The 20,686-nt window shown below is 40.5% G+C and overlaps 2 protein-coding genes across 2 annotated transcripts in view; one reads left to right on the top strand and one right to left on the bottom strand.

Annotated features, from left to right (window-relative positions):
* Positions 1–337: 337 nt before the first annotated feature.
* On the bottom strand, positions 338–14,769 carry COIL (coilin). Its single transcript, XM_070740462.1, is given in 8 exon segments — positions 338–491; positions 494–566; positions 3,190–3,278; positions 4,522–4,591; positions 7,416–7,463; positions 8,667–8,753; positions 10,490–11,600; positions 14,469–14,769. Coding segments are annotated over 8 exon segments (1,785 nt in total). The 5' UTR covers positions 14,732–14,769; the 3' UTR covers positions 338–447.
* Positions 14,770–18,367: 3,598 nt separating this feature from the next.
* Positions 18,368–20,686, top strand: part of SCPEP1 (serine carboxypeptidase 1) — a 33,486-nt gene continuing 31,167 nt past the window's right edge. Inside the window, exon 1 of the mRNA XM_070740461.1 lies at positions 18,368–18,605. Within this exon, the coding sequence (XP_070596562.1) occupies positions 18,548–18,605 (58 nt within the window). The 5' untranslated portion in view covers positions 18,368–18,547. The remainder of the gene's footprint in view (positions 18,606–20,686) is intronic.

Raw genomic sequence — 20,686 nt, 5'->3', positions numbered from 1 at the left:
TATAGGTTTACGAAATATTGAAAATGTATATACATCTTATCATACTATTTTATGGCATATGTATTTTGTTATAAAAATGGAATTTGTGGAGAAAAATTTAAAAAAATATTTTTGGGAGCAAATACAAATGGGAAATACTTAATTTTCCATTTAATTAAAACATAAAAAGGTCAAAAAATGTGCACCCCTATATACTTAAAAGAGGAAAACACGGGAGGGTTTTATGTTTAATTAGCTGGTCTCTGCATTTTCCAAGCATTCACTGAGGGTCCTTGATTGCATAAAATTTCTGAGACATCATACCAGACATTAATAAATGATATACATCTTCTCAACATCATGTGCATGTTATCTTTTATTTAGAAAAAAGCATATGTATACGCTGTCTTCAGAAACTGAAGAAAAAGCCTTCAAAAACAATTTACAGACAATTCAGGCATACTGTATTCACAGCTGAGGGCCAGGCAAGTTCATGTCTGAAGGGATTCCTTTTCAGGGCCAGATTCATTACTTGGACAGTCAATTATTAATCTGGGTTCAATTAGTGCCGCCCAGCTCTCTGTTATCTAAAAGAGAAAAAAGAAATAAATGAAATATTGAAAATTGAGGCAGCCAGCAGATACCAACTGAATGACATTCAATTACTGCAAGACAATGCAAGGGTTCTGTTATGAGCAAAACATTTATCAAACCACAGGCTAAAAATGCAAGGCACAGTAATTCCAGTTACACCAGCAGATGGCATCAAGTTGAATTATGGCCACCGCGTTTTGTTTATTGAACAGTTGTTTAATAGCTGTTGAACTGCATGTAACATAGTTGGCTGGTCACCTCCTCTAATTGATATACAGATATCCTCGACTTATGGACACAATTGAACGCAACATCTGTTGCAAAATAAAGACAGTTGTTATGGAGTTTTGCCCCATTTTTACCACAGTTAAGTGCATCACTGCAGTTGTTAGCAACATGTATATCAGTGAAGGGCTGCAAAAAAAATTTACTACCACGCTTGTCATGTGGGTGTGGGTTGATGGTCATGTGACCGGGTAGGAGTGGTTTATTGGCCATGTGACCAGATGGGAGTGGCTTGACAATCATGTGACCGAGGGTAGCTTAAAGGTAATGTGACTGGGTGAGAGAGACTTACCGACCAAGATAAGTTTTCAAATAGGTGCTTGGACTCTTTTTCAGTTGATAAGTCACATTATTTGAATAGCCACAAAAAGGACAAATGATAAACAGCATGATTTGTTGAGGAGCACAGTAACATTTTAAGGTTTTGTACTGAACCCACAAGTTTCACTATGATAACAGATTAGGCAAGTAGGTCAATTTTCTTTAATTGCTATAAAATTTAGTTCTAGATAATGATTAAAATGTTTATGGGTAAAAACATACTATTTAATTATTTCCTATTTTAAAAGTAATTAAGGATCATACTAAGGTACTGTTGTACATACTCCTGGTCAGTTGGAGGATGATGAAGAACTTGAGGACTCTGATACAGATAGTGTTTATGAATTAGTGGTAGGCCCTAGATTACAGGTAGTAGAACAGGTGGGATGCCAGCCACAGGATGTTGCTATGAGTCCAGAATCTAGCGAGGAAGAAACAGACGCTCGCTGGATCAATCCTAAATTCAGAAGGGTCCAAAAACGTAAGGAACAGGTGTTTGGAAGAAGATATTAAGGGGAGGAATGGGTTAAATACTGGAGTGATGCATTTGGTACGTCAGGGGGCCAGTGAGGAAGAAGGGTGGAGTTTCAATGTTGTAGAACCAAAGTGGAAGGTGTTCCCATTCAGCTCCCAAGCAAGCAAACTCATTCTGTGTTATTTTACAGTCATTTCTGCTGTTTTTGAATCATGCTGTGAGTACATAAATCTTGGTGAACGGAGGAGACTGGGAGGAATGCAAGAGGAATGTAATTAGGAGAGATAACGGGAGAACAAGAAATGTGCTAGTATGAACTGTATTTTGAATACAGAAGAAGACAATAAAGATGGAGTTTCTTTGTTTATGAAATACTGCATTTAGTAAAAGTTATTTATAATAGCTAAAATTCTACCAGAAACCAGAACAGGTACTAGAGAAGGAAGGTCAATAAAAAAGTATTAAGTATTCGATAAATAATGCATAAACTTACTCCCCCCACTGGGTCCTCCCCCTATGGGGGCAGCAGCACATAATTACCAGTTGCCTCAAAGTGTTGGCAGCTGGGAAGGAAAAGGAAATAGGACAGCGAAATAGAAGACAGAGTATAAAGAGAGAAGTGGGAAAATAAATTTAAGGGCAGCAGAGAAAGAGAGAGAAATGAAGAATGATGTCAGATATGTGTAAATACAGTGGTACCTCTACCTAAGAACCCCTCTACTTAAGAACTTTTCTAGATAAGAAACGGGTGTTCAAGATTTTTTTGCCTCTTCTTAAGAACCATTTTCTACTTAAGAACCTGAGCCCGGCAAAATTTCCCAGAAAATTTGAGAGCGGCACGAAGGCCCTGCCAGTTTCCTGTAATTTCCCCTGGATTTCTCTCTCTGGCGCAGTGTATGGGAGGCAGCCTCGCATTAGGTGTATGGGAGAGGCCTGGTCCTCCTTGCCATCTCAGAGTTCCTCTTTTTTTTTTAAGCCTTAAAGTTTTGGATTTTTTTTTATTTCCCTCACCTCACCTTCTTCCTTCGGCAGCGATTGTCCTCCTCCTCTTCTTCCTCCTCCTCCTCTTCCCACCCAAATTCTGAGCTTTTATTTCTTTCCTAATGGGTTTGCATGCATTATTTGCTTTTACATTGATTCCTATGGGGGGAAATTGCTTCTACTGTACTTACAAACTTTTCTACCTAAGAACCTGGTCACGGGACGAATTAAGTTCTTAAGTAGAGGTACCACTATAAAGGGATTAAAGGAATTGATTCACAATAGATCAAATTTGGAACTGTCCTCCCCACCCTCCAAAACTGGCACTAGCTCCATTCGTTGCTGACATGTGTCTTCAAAAAGGTCTGGCTAAGAAAAAATTGAATTGAGAAATGTCCATTCCCTCTTTCATATTTCTCTCTCTCTCTCTCTCTCTGTGAGGCAATTTAACTTTTACCAGCAAAAAAAAAAAAAAATACTCCCTGCACAAGCGCTGCAGCATATGTAAAGAGAGCCTTAGATGGTCAAGCAATTTCAAGAAAGTGCTGTCATACCTTCCTGTCTTGAGACACGGCATATTCAATTTTCTCATCTCCATCTTCAGACTGATAAACCAGATCGAATTTCCCTGGCTCTTTTGCTACTAAAAAAAAAAACACAAGGGGGGGGGGGCGCACAACAAAATGTAAATTAGACTTGGATGTTTGCAAGGTCATGAGAAATTACAGGACTTGTCAAAATCAGGTGTAAATCAGGGATGTCAAACTCAAGGCCCGGGGGGGGGGGGGGGGCGAATCCGGCCCGCAGGGTGCTTAGATCCGGCCTGAGGGCTGACCTGGAAACAGTGAAGGATTGATCAGAGGTGCCTTTGCCAGCAAAAACAGAGCTCGGGAGGGCCGTGTGCAGTCCTTCCAAGCTCCATTTTCATTGGTAGAGAGGTGCAGGAGGCGGTCGCAGCTAAAAATGGAGCTCACAAGGACCACAGGTGGCCCTCACGAGGTCCATTTTCACTGGCAAATGGTTGCAAGAGGCCATCCCAGCCAAAAACAGAGCTTGTTTTTGTTGGCAGAGCATTTGGGCTACCACAGATGCCCCCAATATGAGTGACATCGAGCTGGCCACACCCACCCTGGCCACACTCCCATATCCCCTTCCCCCTTGGTCAAAGACAACCCTGATGCAGCCCTCAATGAATTGAGTTTGACACCCCTGGAGTAAATGGAGTCCACTGATGGAAGAGGTTCCATCAGCAGAACAGAGAAGGTACCCACCACCCCCATGATTAGATTTAGATTAGATTTATTGGATTTATATGCCGCTCCTCTCCGCAGACTCGGGGCGGCTCACAACAATGGCAAAAACAGTACATAGTAACAAATCTAATATTTAGCAATCTAAATTACAGTTTTAAGTTAAAAAATCCATAAAAGCAACCCCAATATATATATATAAAAAGCACACAATCAATCATAGACCAAAACTACATGGGCAAGGGGGAGATGTTTCAATTCCCCCATGCCTGATGGCAGAGGTGGGTTTTAAGGAGTTTACGAAAGGCAAGAAGGGGGGGGGCAATCCTAATCTCTGGGGGGAGCTGGTTCCAGAGGGTCGGAGCCACCACAGAGAAGGCTCTTCCCCTGGGTCCTGCCAGATGACATTGTTTAGTCGACGGGACACAGAGAAGACCAACTCTGTGGGACCTAATCGGTCGCTGGGATTCGTGCGGCAGAAGGCGGTCCCGGAGATATTCTGGTCCGGTGCCATGAAGGGCTAAACATTATTTTTAAGCCAGACTAATTTTGGGGGAAAAAAATAATTATAAAGGGTGATAATCTGTGATTTCCTCTTCACAAGAACAACAATTTAAGACGTTGCCTATTACTTACCTGAGGAAAAAGAAAGGAGTTCAAGTTCTAGCTGCTTTTTGTCAGGATTATAGCTGACAATTTTTCCTTCCTTAAAAATATGGGAAAGAATGAAATCATAGTATTTGTAAGGGGCATTCGAGAACACATCAGTATTTCATTGTAATTGTTCTGTTACTATAGTTATATCCAAAAGGCACCTGCAGCATTAAGGATAATAGGGATTTTTATTATAAGGGGAAGCTGTTTAAATAAGGGCAATTCATCCCCTCTGCTAAGCACAGGTATTTTTTCGGTGACCATTCAAAGTTACAATGGCATTGAAAATAGTGACTTATGACAGTTTTTCATACCTACAACCATTGCACCATCCTCATAGATCCCCAAAATTCAGACCCGTGGCGACTCATATTTATGACGATTGCAGTGTCTGGGAATCATGCGATTTCCTTTTGTGACTTCCTGATCAGCAAAATCAATGGGGAAGCCAGATTCCCTTAACAACTGTGTTATTAATTTAACAACTGAAGGAATCATTCAACAACTGTGGCAAGAAAGGTCATAAAATGGGGCAAAACTCATTTAACAACAACAGAACAGAAATGGTGTGCTCAATTGTGGTTCTAAGTTGAAGAATACCTGTATTGTGTAGTTTGATAGTGTTCTCTCTCTTCTTCATGGTCCCTAGCATTTCATACAATACCCTGTTTTCCCCAAAATAAGACCTCCCCTGATAATAAGCCCAATCAGGCTTTTGAGTCCATGGCAAGTGCTTATTTCAGTGTTCAAAAAAATATAAGACAGAGTCTTATTTTCAGGGAAACACGGTACTAATAATGAGAACTTGACTAATGAATGACTTAATAGTAATTCCAAAATTTCTTACAACTATATTTCCAAAGAGAAAAGTGACCACATTCATATGATATTCCAGAGTTATGCTGAAGCTTCAGATCTACGGACTCTGTTACTTGAAAGTTGAAAATGCATCTGTAAAGGTATGTTTTTCTAGTTAAGAATAGATTTTTTTAAAATTTAAAATTATATTGCTCTACTAGCAGGAGAAAGAACGCAAGTACAGGTAGTCCCTGACTTACGACATCGATCCATTCCTACGGAACGTCGTAAGCCGAATTTCGTGTAAGTTGGAATATTCCAATTTACACTAATATTCCGATTTATATGGTGGTGGCGGCGGCAGCGGCTTCAAGGGGCCAACAGCCGGTCCTTCTCAGCGCTGCATTGCTGCAGCTTCCGAGGCTGCCGCCGCCTCCATTCAGGCGAAGGGATCTCCGCGGTGGGCGCCCTCGGGGGCTGCAGCAAGGCAGCGCCGAGAAGAACCAGCTGTTGGTCCCTTGAAGCAGCCGCCGCTGCCACCCACCACACAGATCCCTTTGCCCAAACGGAGGTGGCGGCGGCTGCTTCCAGGGACCAACAGCCGGTCCTTCTCACCGCTGCGAGATCCCATCGCCCGAACGGAGGTGGTGGCGGCGACTTCGGAGGCTGCAGCAATGCAGCGCCGAGAAGGACCGGCTGTTGGTCCCTTGAAGCCACCGCCGCTGCCTCCGTTTGGGCATGGGGGTCTCCGCGGGGTCTCCAAAGTCGCCGCCGCCACCCACTGCAGAAATCCCCTTGCCCGAACGGAGGTGGTGGCGGCGGCGGCTTCAAGGGAGCTTCGGCTCCGCTGCTGTCCCCGGGTCATCGTAACGACGAATCCTCGTAAGTCGGGGATGATATAAACCGGGGACTACCTGTATATATAAAAATGAAGGAAACGATCAGGAACAGGGTTACACTCAATAACTTTGGTTTGTCTTTTTGTGGATTTTTTTTCCCATCACAGAAAGTAAGAAAGATAAATTCCCAAACAACAACAATAAAAATATGCTCTATAAAGATTTTTGTATTCGTTATCTCAAGAATCTTTTCAATGAGTCGAGATGGCACTTTGGTTAGAGTGCAATATTTATTTTATTTTATTTATTTATTGGATTTATATGCCGCCCCTCTCCGAAGACTCGGAGCAGCTAACAGCAATCATAAAACAGCGTACAATAATAATCCAATACTAAAAACGATTAAAAACCCATTAATAAAAAAACCAAACATACATACAGTCATACCATGCATAAAATTGTAAAGGCCTAGGGGGAAAGGGAATCTCAATTCCTCCATGCCTGGCGGCAGAGGTGGGTTTTAAGTAGCTTACGAAAGGCGATTATTCTGCAGGCTACGTCTCCTGCCTGCTGGCAGCCTGCAATTTGGTAGATCGAATCTCACCAGTTCGAGGCTGACTCAGCCTTCCATCCTTCCGAGGTGGGTAAAATGAGGAACCATATTGTTGGTGGCAATAGGCTGACTTTGTAAACTGCTTAAAGAGGCTGTAAAGCACTGTGAAGTGGTATATAAGTCAAAGTGCTATTGCTAAATGCTATCTGTAAATTAGACTAGCACTTTTATCACTGGAGGCAATAAGGACGGGTGGTCACAGAATTAATTTAAATTGATCAGCCCACCCGATTCGACATCTCATTTGCTTAATTCAATATTAAAATTAACACTGGCAATAAAGCAAAAAAGATCAGAAGACAGTGTGTCTTTTCAAAAGAACAATTTTATTAGAAGGCATAACCTTTTAGAAGCCATTGCTCACTTTATCCAATGCACGTGATTTAAATTGGGATGAGGCAACGGAGATGGGGTGAAGGCAGAATGATTAAACAGATGCAGATTACAAGAGAAAACCTGAAACCAGCTCATAAAAGTTTAGGCCTTTTAATATGACATGTTTTTCAGAAAAGTTGCTGCTTCTGATTTTTTGTACCACAAACACAGCTGCCTTAAAAGAGCAAAGCAGCAATACTTAATAAACATAAAAGCAGCATCAAATCACATTAAAACGTTTATGGCAATACCTTGTAATCGGATACTTCAGGAGTATAATTTTCGGTTAATTCCAAAAGCTGTTAAAAGAAAACCCAAATTTATAAGGTCCAGATACAAGTGTTACCTTCACAAATTACATTGCTCACCTAAAGTTAGTATAGAAATTAGAAATCAATGATATACGCTAGATTGTTTAAAAAAACCTTTATAAAATAAAAAAAATTGAAGCCAATTACTTCTGATAACATTCAATGCAGAACAATATTAATACTTATTTACACTGTACCCCATCTAAAAAGCTCAGCTAACAAGTAGATTAATGATCCTTCAGGAGAGGTAGAAGAACCTGTAGACCACCAGAAATAATTTAATTACAACTCAAGCAAGCTTTGGAAATTAGTACCAGTGATAATCGATGCTTTCTCTTGAGTTGTTATGTACTGTAGTAAGTTAAGTGAAATATCCCAGAAAAACACATATGGGAGAAAAAGGTATATAAATCTTTCTGAGAAGGTGCCAACCTGTAAAACCAATTAATACTTTGGTGGGGAGAGAGAACTTCGCCTGATACAGGTACTGGCAGAAAAAGGTTTACAATCAAAGTCTCTGGTCAACTTCAACTCCTGTTGACTTCATGGACACTTCCATGTTGTTTTCTAAGCAATAGAGAGGTGAGTTTGCCACTTGCTTCTTCCAAGATGTTTTTTTTTAAATTTCCCAATCCAAGATATATTCATGAGAGTTCCTGGTGACCTCACATCCAACAAATAACCAGCTAACCAATCTTGCATAGGTTGTCAAGTTCATTCAAAGTACTTAGGTAGTTGAGTAGCTGCTATATAATATGGATCCCAATTCTCAAGTGATGCTAGTTTTTATTAAGAATACTCTACCCTTTTTACACACAAGAACCTTTTAAATCAAAACTTCCGCCATCCTGGGAGGGGCGGCATACAAATCTAATAAATGAATGAATGAATGAATGAATAAATCCTACAGTGGTGGAATCCAATTTTTAATCCAATTTTGGATCTATAGAGAAAATAAATCAGGTGCACATATGCTAAACCATAATGAAGCTTGTTCCTACCAGGATATTTTATAATTGCACTACTTGCAATTTAGCATCTTGTGCGAACCAACAATTCTAGGGTGAGGAATTTAATCAATCCTGTTAGGACAAACCTACTTCACTAAAACAGAATATGCTACTCCACCTGCTTCAGTTAATATTTGCATTCCATCCCCCCCCCCCCAATATTATATAGTTGAAAGAATACCTTAAAGGCAATTTTTTGGCCTACTTGTGGAGGAGCAGCTAAGAGAGGTAGTGCGCTATAGTCCTTTTTCAGAGTGTCCACGGGATTCTACAAAACAATCATTAAAAGGATCATCAGTACAAAAGAAGTACCTGCATTAAGATGTTGGCACTACCCATTCACTGGAGTATTTTATCTATAAAAAATTAAGCCTGACAGAGATAGTGAGCGTGGTATCTATTTTAATTAAAACTTAACTAGTCTTGTGGACTTCCACACAGACCATACTCTGAGAATCCTTATTCGGAAGGCTGTAGGGAAGAATAGATCTGCCTGTCTATTATTTCTCCAATTTTCTGAGGCAAGAATTCTCCAGTGTGCAGTCTACCCAAGCTACCTCATGATTAATGCCTCAGCTTCACAACTCCAGGTATACACAGCCAGCTGCCAGACCACTTATTGCTCAGTGCCCACTCAGGAAGGTTTTCAGTACAAAATTTTACAAGGCCTCTTAAATGTCTGTGGAGATTCTCAGTCATCCAGGTCATAGTAGTCCCAAAGGTGCTTTATCGAGAGGCAACTGGACTTTCTGGTAACCAGAAAGTCCAGCTGTCTCTTGAAAAAGCAGCTTTAGGAACGACTCTTAAAACAAAGGGGTGGGATCTGTAATGTTGTTGTGGGGGTCCATGAAGAAATATTATGATTTAAATCTTGAGTTAAGTCTTGGTGGCTGATGGCTCAAAAAGGTATTTAAATGGGGTCCAGGGTGAAGAAAGGGCTGAGAACCTCTGAACTATAATAATCATACATTTGTTGGTAAAATGCTCATAGTCTTAAAGATACAAATTTATGGCATATGTAAGGCTTGTTTCATTGGCTAGTCTCTGCATATTCCTAATGTTTATTTAGTGACCCATGACTGGAAGGGGGTGAAAATTTGAGAAATACTGATCTGAACACTCTGAAACTCTCAAAGTGATCCTATATTGGAATTAACAAGCAAACAAACAAAAACCTCCACCTATACCAGTTCTCTTATTTCAACATTTTCATTAAAAAATTATTCTTTCTTGTAGAGTGGAGTAGATTTAAAAAATAAGTTTGTAATAAATTCCAGAGACTTTTTCTCATCCCATGCAACACTCAGCAATTCTTCTATTTCTAATTAGGAGAGCAAACTCTTTTAAGATTCTAATGGATGCAACTTATTTCAGGCAGGTAATTATTTTAAAGTGCTGGATTTTCTCCAAAGCCTAGAACAGAGGTCCCCAACTTTTGGGCCATGGTTCACTACCGGGTCTTAAGCTATTTGAAACAAGGTTGCAGAAGTGGTGGCGGAGGTTGTTGCATGTGTCCACCACTCAAGCGGAATCGTCTCCACCTCCCCACCAGTCTCTGGAGACGGAAAAGATGGGGAAATCTGGCCTATAGGGAAAAAAAGGTACTGGCAAAAGTCTATTGATTATATAGGAGCAGGCGCAACTGGTGTACTGTACAAAATAGTTTGCATGGCTACCTTACCAGCGTTGACTATACAAGATGCAACATAAAAGGAAGAAAAGTTAACAGGAAAATGATGCAGCCCCGAAACATTCTTAAGTTAGTTGTATCAAAATGCCAAACTTCAGAATAAAACTCCAGCAGCCTCCTACCCTGCTTCTCGGTTTCTAGATAATGTCAGGATATAGAACCTTCAATCGATACTCAATTTCTGCAGACAAAATTAGGAACCAGACTTCCACCATTTGGTGGTAAAGACAGGTATGGAATGGCGTCAATTTTTCTAAGAACGTTTCATCACTGATCCATGGAATCATAGACTGGAATGTTACTGTTATACCCACCTGAATAATAACAGAGGCATTTGTTGCCTCTTCGTTCAACTGTTTTTCTTTCTGGTTTTCGTTATTGTCCTTATAGAAAAAATGACTGCGTTCACCTCTTCCCCTATCTCTGGTCATCCCACGGCATCCGCGAACTCTAGGCCCTCTCCAAAAGGGGGATTCTCCTCTTCCACGTCCCTTTTCGTTTCCCCCCAAGTTTGAAGCTAGTCCACACGAGATATCACTCAGTTGTTTGTCATCATTTCCTCCGACAGACAGATTGCCTGTGGTATTCGCCTTCTGTTTTTTTACAGCACATGTCTTTGATTCAGAGCTGTCATCAGATTCCGAGGAGGAGATTTTCGCTTCAGCCTTTGAAGAATGGCTTGCTTGCTTCTGATCTGGTAGCTTACTTTTCAGCTTACTGCTTTGCTGCTCTTCCTCTGAACTAGAATCGGAATCTGAACTAGTGGACTGGATCTTGGTTTTCTTAGTTTGTCCCGTTTTAAGAGAAACTTTGTCTTTATGTTTCCCGGCAGAAACTGTTTTTGAAGACTGTGGTTTGTTAATGTGCTGCGATGTCCCTTTAGACGCATGTATGTTGGTCTGTTTTGTGCCTGGTGTACTAGGGTCGCTATCTGATGATGATGTAGAGGATTCACTAGAGGAGCTGCCTTTTTTTGCTTTGGGTTGTGCTATTGTGTTACCCTTTGCACTTTTTTGGCTGAGGTTTTTCTCAGTCTTCTGGGAGGTGCTCCTTGATGGAAATGTATCTGCTTTCTTCTTTTTCTCTTTCTTTGCATCCTGCTCTTTCCTCTGCTGACTTTTCCCTCTATGTTTCTTGGAATGAGAATTATCATCCGCACTCTCAGTGTCCACTTTATGACTCCTTTCAGGTGCAGTTTTTTTCTTTTCCCTCAATGTCACAGAATCTTGAGTATTTGTTGATTTTTCTTCCGGGCGCTCAAAATTCCATTTACTCTTCTTTCTTTTGTTGGGCTCCTTATCTTCGTTTTCAGAGTCCTCTGCCTCCAATTTCCACTGGCGCTTTCTTTGTTCTTTTGACAAGCTGCTGGAACCATTAGTGACTGTGTTGTAACTCTTCACTCCAACAATCTCCTCCAATCTGACTCTATTAAAACCACAAACAAAAGAAAAGGTCAATATTGCAACATGTTTTATATACTGTAGTATCATGCTAAAAAAAAAAAGAAACCCATCCAGCTGGCCTTTAATCCAACAAAGACATAGGTTAGGAATACTGATCTCAGCATAATATTCTCTTTTTAGTCTTTATGCCTTAAGAGTAAGTTTTATATACGTATACTTAAAAGTAAGCCACGTGAGTGGGATGGTATCTCACAATGTCATTATTATTAAATCATAGTTGAAACATGCCACATTTGTTTGGGTTCATATATCACATTATATGTATAAAGCCTTCTCTATATTTAGAGCTTATGTCTTGTAATGGTATATATAGCCATTGATCTATATATAGATCAAATCCTCGAAGAACACATAATTTCCATTAGGTCACCCAATATGATAAATGAAGCTGTATGACAGCTTCCATAAATAAAATGAATATCATTAAGGCCAAGTTTGGGCAAGTCAGTGTATTGCTTACTTGTAACAATTACTGTTGTGGCCACAACCTGGTTCACCAAAAGCAACCAAATCACTTTGAATATACCACATAATTTTATTAGGGTGCACACAACAAGACAGTATATACAGTATTGGGTTCCCAGCAACACTTCTGTATTTTGCTGAACAGCTATGAGCAAAAGCAGAACTAGCACTTACATTACCTTTGGTCTATTTCATTGTGAAGACAAGGTAAAAGAACAGCACAACCTTGGAATGTTTCAGCTAGATGTCATCCATGTGACCTTATTATTTATTCATTCTTACTAGGTCAGCATGGCACTCACATTATCTCTGAGATATGATAAGTTAATACAAATAATTGGGTTTACTGGGCCGTGTTTCTGACCAATGATTCCTCCCTTGATGCCACTCAGGGTCAAGCTTGCTGGAATGTTTTCTTACCAGGGTATTTTAATTAGTTCATATTTAGGATTGAGGTGGCATTCTGTAGATTTGTAGTAAGTGGAGCTTACATGTCTTGGGAGCAGGGGCTGTTTGCTTTTTTTCACATTATGCTTTAATCTAGTCATCACAGCCTTCTCAAACTGTATGAGCTTCTACAAGCAAAACGGAGACCAAACCTCAAGAGTTATAAAGCCTTGCTAATATAAGCATAGTAAAATTTCTTTAAAACTTCAAGAGTTTGGGAATACCTGCTCTAGATGATAAATAAAATAAATAATAAAATAATTTTATGGGTGCTTACTTTCACATTAGCTATAGTAACTTTAATATGCCACATGTTAAATAATTATATAAATTTTATTGTTATATAACTATGTTATATAGTTATGATGCACTTGGCTTTCACCAGCATTTCCCCTCCAACTACAGGTAGTCCTCGACTTACAACAATTCATTTAGTGACCGTTCAAAGTAATAACAGCACTGGAAAATGTAACTTATGACCATTTTTTTTCTTACTTAGAAACTTTGCAGCAACCCTACATCATGTGATGTTGAATGCAGAATGTTGGGTTGAGTGTGTGTGTCTGAATTGGGGTTATTAATTGAATGTTTTTATTGTTTTAGAAATTATGTTTATATGTTGGAAGCCAGCGAGAGTCCTTCATGAGTTGGGCGGCATATAAATATGTTAAATAAATAAATAAATGAGTGAGTGAATGAATGAATGAATGAATGAGTAAGTAAGTAAGCAAATAAGTAAGTAAGTAAATACAGTGTTACCTCTACTTAAGAACACCTCTACTTAAGAACTTTTCTAGATAAGAACCAGGTGTTCAAGATTTTTTTGCCTCTTCTTAAGAATCATTTTCTACTTAAGAACCCAAGCCCTGAAAAATTTCCCAGGAAATTTGAGAGCGGCACAAAGGCCCAGCCAGTTTCCTGCCACTCCCCCTTTAATCCCAACCATCTCTAGCTTTTCTGGGCTGCCAGAGGAGCCTTTTGGTGGTGCTTAAGGAGGCTTTGGCAGTCCAGAGCGAACAGACCGTTTTCCTTTCTCTGGGCGCTTGGAGAGGGAATAAACCTCTGCCAGCACCCAGAGAAAAGAAACACTCCCTTTGCTCTGGGCAGCGACTGTCCTCCTCCTCCTCTTCTTCCTCCTCTTCCACCTACCCAAATTCCGAGCTTTTATTTCTTTCCTAATGGGTTTGCAGGCATTATTTGCTTTTATATTGATTCCTATGGGAAAAATCTGCAGAGAGGGGCAGCATACAAATCCAATCAATGAATCAATCAATCAATATTGCTTCTACTTACAAACCTTTCTACTTAAGAACCTGGTCATGGAGCGAATTAAGTTCTTTAGAGGTACCACTGTATTCAGATGCTTGGAAACTGGTTCATATTTGCTGTATCCCAGGGTCGTGTAATTTGAGACCTTCTGACATACCAAGTCAATGGGGAAATCCAGAGTCACTTGACAACCAGGTTACTTAACCTATCAACGGATTCACTTAACAACCATGGCAAGCAAGAAAAGTTGTAGAATGGGGCAAAACTCACTTAACAAAATGTCTCCCTTAACCCCAGAAATTTTGGGCTCAGTTGTAGTTGTAACTCGAGGACGACCTGTATTTAGCATCAAAATAAACCCCATCACTGTATGCGAATCTAATGGATGATGTAATTCCAAGTACCTGTACTCGGAAGGCACCTTCCACACTAAATCAGAACAGAACCAAGCTAATATTGAAAATAATAATAATACATTTAAATAAATCTGTCCACACGCAAACCAAAAAGCCAACATCTCTGTTCACTCCAAAGCAGGCAGTCGCTCAAGGGATGCCTGTTTTCCTCCACCACCATTGCCCAGGCCTGTGTAGTATCCAAGCAGCCCACCCCCCCTTCTGGGCCCTTTTTCCTTTTGCAAGGCTCCCACCGAAGAGAATCGTTGTCCCGCACCAGTCGAGCGCTCTCGGTGGGCGGCAGGAGCGCCCCATCTAGGAAGAGGTTGAGCCTGGCACGGCGGCTAAAACCGAACTTCTCCCGAATGAGGCTGATCAGGTCAGTGATGAGGCGCACTTGATTGGGCTCCACCAACAGCCAACACAGGCCGCAGGCCGGAGTCACCGGCGGCGGATAATCGAAGAGCAGGCGGAGACGCACCGGAGCCTCGCAGCCGCCGCTCATGGCCGCCGCCATGTTTCCGAGAGGCAACAGCTACGGCGTGCCACGCGGGATAAAAGCAAAACGCGAGAGCGAAAGAAGGCGGAGCTGCCGCCAGCTGCTACGGGAAAGGGAAAGCGCGAGAGTCTGAGAATTCATTTTTCAGCGCATAGCGATTTGTGCTTTGCCTCATTTTTTTAAAAGTCCTTCTTTTTACTTGAATCCTTTTAAACCATAACAAAAAAATTAATAAAAATAAGAGGCTTGTATAAGCGCACCACTGTGCCTACCGTCCCTGTCCTACTGTCCTTTTTAAAAAAAAATATTTTTATTGATTTTCATAAAATAGACAGACAAACATACAAACATTGAACACAAAATGGGGATACATTTTCCCCGATTATCTTGAAAGTATAGATTCAAATACAGAAAAAGAATACATAATTAGATATATATTGAATATTAAAAATTTGCTAAATTTGAGTTAAAGTTTTTCGCATTTTTGCTAATATATGTATAAAACCAAAATTCTTACTATATTACTTATATATAAACTAATTCTTATATATAAACTAATTCTACCATAGTCATTAAGCAATAAATTTAAACTAATGTTAGTATTAATATTACCCAAGTAAAAACAAATACAACAAATTAACTAAAAATAGATTATATATCTTATTTTTTCTTATCTATCCATTTATAAACATTGTTCCATGTTTCATAAAACTTAGTATCTTCTTGATCATTTAAACGTCTTGTCATCATATCCATTTCAGCGCAATCTAATATTTTTGCTATAACTTCTTTTTTGGGGATTTCCTCCCCCCTGTCCTACTGTCCTATTGTCCTCTTGTCGTTACTTTTAAAACTTATGATTACTACTACTACTACTACTATTGCTACTACTTACTATACATATTTGACAAATAAACAAAGTTAGGCTGGGCGTTTTCATGCCTGCTTAAGGTTTAAATAAACTTGTGACAATTTTAGGTGGGGATACATACTCATTTTTCACACTGCTCGTTTACTTGAATTATCCATATGAATTTTCTGGAAATACAGTAAATTTTCTGGAAATACTGTACTGTACAACATGCCCAGTACTTTTATTCTCCCTGCCATTATGATAGCGGTAGCCTTTTGTATAGGATCTCTTACGTTTTCAGGAAGATAGAAGTACAGTATGTTAAATCAAGTCTGTATTCTTTCTTTGGCTTTGCTCATAATCATTTTAAATTTGGAGGAGACTAAGGTGGAGGTTATTTGTACATTAGCACAATGTTCACTTTGTGCTTTGATTATAACTCTCTTTGTAGGGTTTTATTTACACGGAATATAGGTTTTATATAATTTTATCCTTTTATTTGATTGAATAAACCACAATTGACTGGATATATCCAACATACTAAGCCAAAAACAAACAAGCCACATTCACTAGTGAATTCTGCTTGCTATTTCTCTTGAGTGGGCTGCAATCATATTTTTTTAAAGCAAGTTTGCAAATGCTTAGGGGAGCTTGTATTTCAGGAAGCTTTTTTTATTATAAAGAGGAAGTTGTGGAAGCAAATACTTAGTTTCCAAATCAGACAATTTCCCGTATTGCTTGTGATATGCCAGGCTATTGGTTTATTTAACCCTGTTGCTAGGTTTGCATACAAGAGTAAATGGAAACAAAGGAAACCACATCAATCTTGTCTGTCTATCATCCCATCTATCCAATTTCTATAGCCACCCATTTCACAAGAAGTGATTCAGGACTGTGCAGCAAAAGATCTAAAGACAATAAATATATGCCAATAAATAAAATTTTAAAAGCACAAAACACAGAAGAGTTTAGAGTTTAGATAATCAAGGGAGCACTTCAAGATTTCACAGGTTCCCTGAGATTCCCAGGCCTGATGACATAATCTGGTCTTGGATGACTTCCAGAAAATAAATAGGTCTACACAGAGGAAGAACATTTCCTAAGATAGAGGGCTATGTGTGGCTGTATGTAGGGCAGTCCTTCGCAAATAGTGGGGTGTGTCCCCCTGGGGGTTGATGCCAGGGGGCACGTGTGACTCTGCAGAACATGCGTGGTCCCTCTCAATTGATTCCCCTTGGATGGGTAGTGTTTTCCCAGTTTCACACTGCTCCGAGCCCATAAAAGAAGGTGGCCAGGTGCGGTGGGGCGACTACGTGGGTTCTTATTGTTCTTGGCAAACCTGCTGCTGGACAAGGAAGAGCATCTTCTGCAGCTGGGTGCAAACTTCAAACGGCACCCTAAAACCTCCTTCCACACCATTCGCTGCGAGTGCCTGGCAGAGCTGGCGCTTACGGGCTAGGCTGGCGATCCCAAAACATTTTGATTAAGTTGGCCTGGCCCCATGTCCAAAGAGGACCCTAACCAAGGTAGCCTAACCGAAAATAAGCTCCACTGAGTTCAGTGTGGCTTACTCCCAGGTATGTGGGTAGAGCAGCTTTCCCCAGCCAATAGTTTGCTTATAAGTAAAATAATAATTAATAATAAATACTATTATTTAATATACATATACTGTATTAACATAATATTAATATGTTAATATATTAACATAGTAAAATTCCATTGGGGCCTAGATCTGAGAGTTGTGGGTTGCAAAATGTTTACTTCTTGGGGGTGGGGTAACAGAAAATAATTGAGAAGCACTGATGTAGGAGGCGAATATTTCATAAGGTAGATAGGGGCATTTTAGGGGGCGGGGAGGCATGTTGCAGTGGTGGAATTCAGCCAGAGTTCCATTTTGGTTACATTTGAAACACATTGGATGGAAACAATTCCAAACAGGATACAGGTTGCAACATACAGGCTAAACTATTTTAAATTAATTTCCCCCCCACCAGTCTGATCGCCCTGGTAGCCAAAACTGGGCCAGGAAATGAACTAGAGCAGTGATTTTCAACCTTTTTTGAGCCGCGGCACATTTTTTTATATTTACAAAATCCTGGGGCACACCACCAACCAAAATGACACAAAATGACACCTAAGACACTCTCCTCTCTTTTTCCATCTCTGTCTCCTCCCCCCCTCTGTATTTGTGTGTACATACTCTTGAACCATTTCCAAAAACAGGTGAGGGCTGGGGTTTTTTTCTCTCTTATTCTTTGGGTGCTTTTTATCATATGCTTTTAATCAAGAGTCACTTCTCTCTCTCTTTTGTTTCTCTCTCTTTTCTCTAATTCTCTGTCTCAATAATTTTCTCATTTCTCTTTTTTTCCTCCCCTTTTTCCTCTCATTTCTCTCTCTCTCCCCCCTTCCTCTTCTTTTCTCTCTCTCTCTCTCTTGCTTTCTTTCTCTCTTGCTTTCTTTTCTCTTTCTTTTGCTCTCTCTCTTGCTTTCTCTCTCTCTCTCTCTGAGCAAAAAGTTGCGAGACCAGAACCTGAGCTTCCTTCTTCGCGGCACACCTGACCATGTCTCGCGGCACACTAGTGTGCCACGGCACACTGGTTGAAAAACACTGAACTAGAGGGATCGAGGGCTGCAGCGACTTGGCGGTTCTTCCAACACGGATCAAAAGAAACCGCAGAGGCGAAATTCGCCCCGCCGGGACAGCGCCTCAAATCGGCGCCTGCGTTTTTGAATCTCGCGCTCTCGTCGCGCGGGGAAAGCTGGTCTGACGCCTCCGATCCAAGCTGGTAAGCGCGCAAAGGTCGGGCCAGGACCCAGAGCGATCACGTGAGAAACTTTGGCGAAAGCAAAAACATCTCGAGCTGGGCTGGGTCTTGAGGATCTCTATTGCGAGGCTCGCCACTTCCCCCTTCTTCAGGAGCGGCCGTCGGGGAGCTCGCGTCTTATGGTGGTTGCTCTTAAGATCGCCCTGCCGCTGTCACATGATGTTGCTGACGGAAAGTATCATTCTGATATTGTCGCTGCGGATTCTAAGTTCAGGTAGGTTTGGAAAGGAGGGGGCTTCTTTCCCCTCCCAAATCGTGTGTGGTTAGTAATAGCTAATTAACACACGCGCGCGCGGGGGGGGGGAGAGAGTGACAGAGAGAAGTCAGAGAGAAGACATACAGAAGACATACAGAGAGGGAGATGGAGAGACAGAGTGAGAGAGATACAGACACAGAAAGAGAGACAGGGAGAAACCACACACGCACAGGTTTACCCCCAAACCGTGTATGGTTAGTACACACACATAGAGAGAAACAGAGACAGAGAGAAAAGAGGCAGAGAGAAGACAAAGAGACAGAGAGGAGGGGAGAGGCAGAGAGAGAGAGAGAGAGAAGAGAGGCAGAGAGAAGACACACACACAGAGAGAGACCCTATATACACAAACACACACACACACACACACCAAACCGTGCATAGTTAATAATAGCTCATTTAAACATACACACGTTTACCGGAGGTGGAACACGACTGGAGAATGGTGCTCCTTTAGTACTGTTGAATTAGTAACAGCTCATTTAAACACACACACATACAACTGCACACAACTTTATGGGAGGTCGAACATGATTGGAGAACGGAGCTCTTTTTGTGATATTTTGAATTGAAAACTGACCGGCATAAGTGTACTGGTGTGCCTTCCGTCCCCTGTCCAATTGTCTCTCCTATACTTCCTCTATCTTTTCTTCCATTCATATATCTTTTCCTCTATTCTTCATTGACTTATTTTCTTCTATCCTTTCCTTGACATATATTACTACATGTTTATTCCCTTCAATATGTATTGTGTATTGGACAAAATAAATAAATAAAATAAGTAACATCTCGAGGCTAACCTGAGCGGGTATACAGTATTTGTTGTTTTATTTGCATTGGGATTTTAAAAAGCTCGCCTTGTGCTGCTGTGCTTTCTCACCCTGCCAGCTATGCAAGTCTCCCTCCGTGGAAGAAAATTATGGAGGTGGCAGAGTCTGAATGAGTAATCAGGGGCTGAAATTTCTTAGATCCTCTTTTTAGAGCCAGCCTCCACTTTGGGTTGTTGGTGAACTACAACTCCCAGCAGCTTCAGCCAAGTGTGATCTGGTCGGGTAAGGGGGAGGGATTTCACATCTCCTTTAGGGAATTTTTTGGGGGGATTTTATCAGTCTACAGTAAAAGCTGCTTCAATCTGTAGATGCAAGCAGTATCAGTATCAGCTAATATCTTTAGTCTTCCTTCCTTCCTTCTTTCTTTCCCCCCCTCTCTCTTTCTTCCCCCTCTCCCTCTCTCTTTTTGTGTATTTTTGTTGGCATCTCCTTCCCCTTGCCATCCAGATACTTTTCTGATTTCTAGTGACAAGCCTGGCACAGAGCTGGGAAATATGAGCTACTGTGGGGAAAGGCTTTGATTCCCATCCAAGCAGGCTTGTTTGGAAAGTGAGTGTAAAATATCTACTCTTTCTACTGCCTTTAACTGGTAGTTATTTAAAACAAGTTTTTAAATTTGCCTAAAAGGAAACATCCCAATTAAGCAGTCACTCTTTTTTTTAAAGCTAGCATTTTAAAATTAGACACTGGAGGAAGAACTACTATGTAAGTATAACTTAAATTTAAATTATATAACTTATGGTCCCAAAGGTAGAAATATTTCTTCAGAGACTAAATGTTTATTGGTAGTCCTTGACTTACAATTCATTTAATGAATGTTCAAAGTTACAACTGCATTGAAAAAAGTGACATGTTTTTTCACATCTCTGAGCATTGCAACATCTGTATGGTTATGTGATTAAAATTCAGACACTTGGCACCTGGCTCATATTTAGGATGGATTGTCATGTGACCACCTTTTGTGACCTGACACACATTATAAAATGAGGTTATAAAATGGGGCAAAACTCACTTAACAAATGTCTCACAGCTATAGAAATTCTGGGCACAATTGTGATTGTAACTTGAGGACTACCTATATATGGCACAGCAGGCTTTTTCATAGACAAATGCAAAAAAAGAAATAAAAGAGGAATAGTATCTACCCAAATTCCTTATTGAGTTTCCGTAACTGAGGATACATCTGGAATTGGGAGTCTTTAGTTTTAGCTA

The sequence above is a fragment of the Erythrolamprus reginae genome, chromosome 2, assembly GCF_031021105.1.
Source record: "Erythrolamprus reginae isolate rEryReg1 chromosome 2, rEryReg1.hap1, whole genome shotgun sequence".
Lineage (NCBI taxonomy): Eukaryota > Metazoa > Chordata > Lepidosauria > Squamata > Dipsadidae > Erythrolamprus > Erythrolamprus reginae.
The sequence above is the reverse complement of the archived record's forward strand: the minus strand, read 5'-3'. Positions and strand labels throughout refer to the sequence as shown.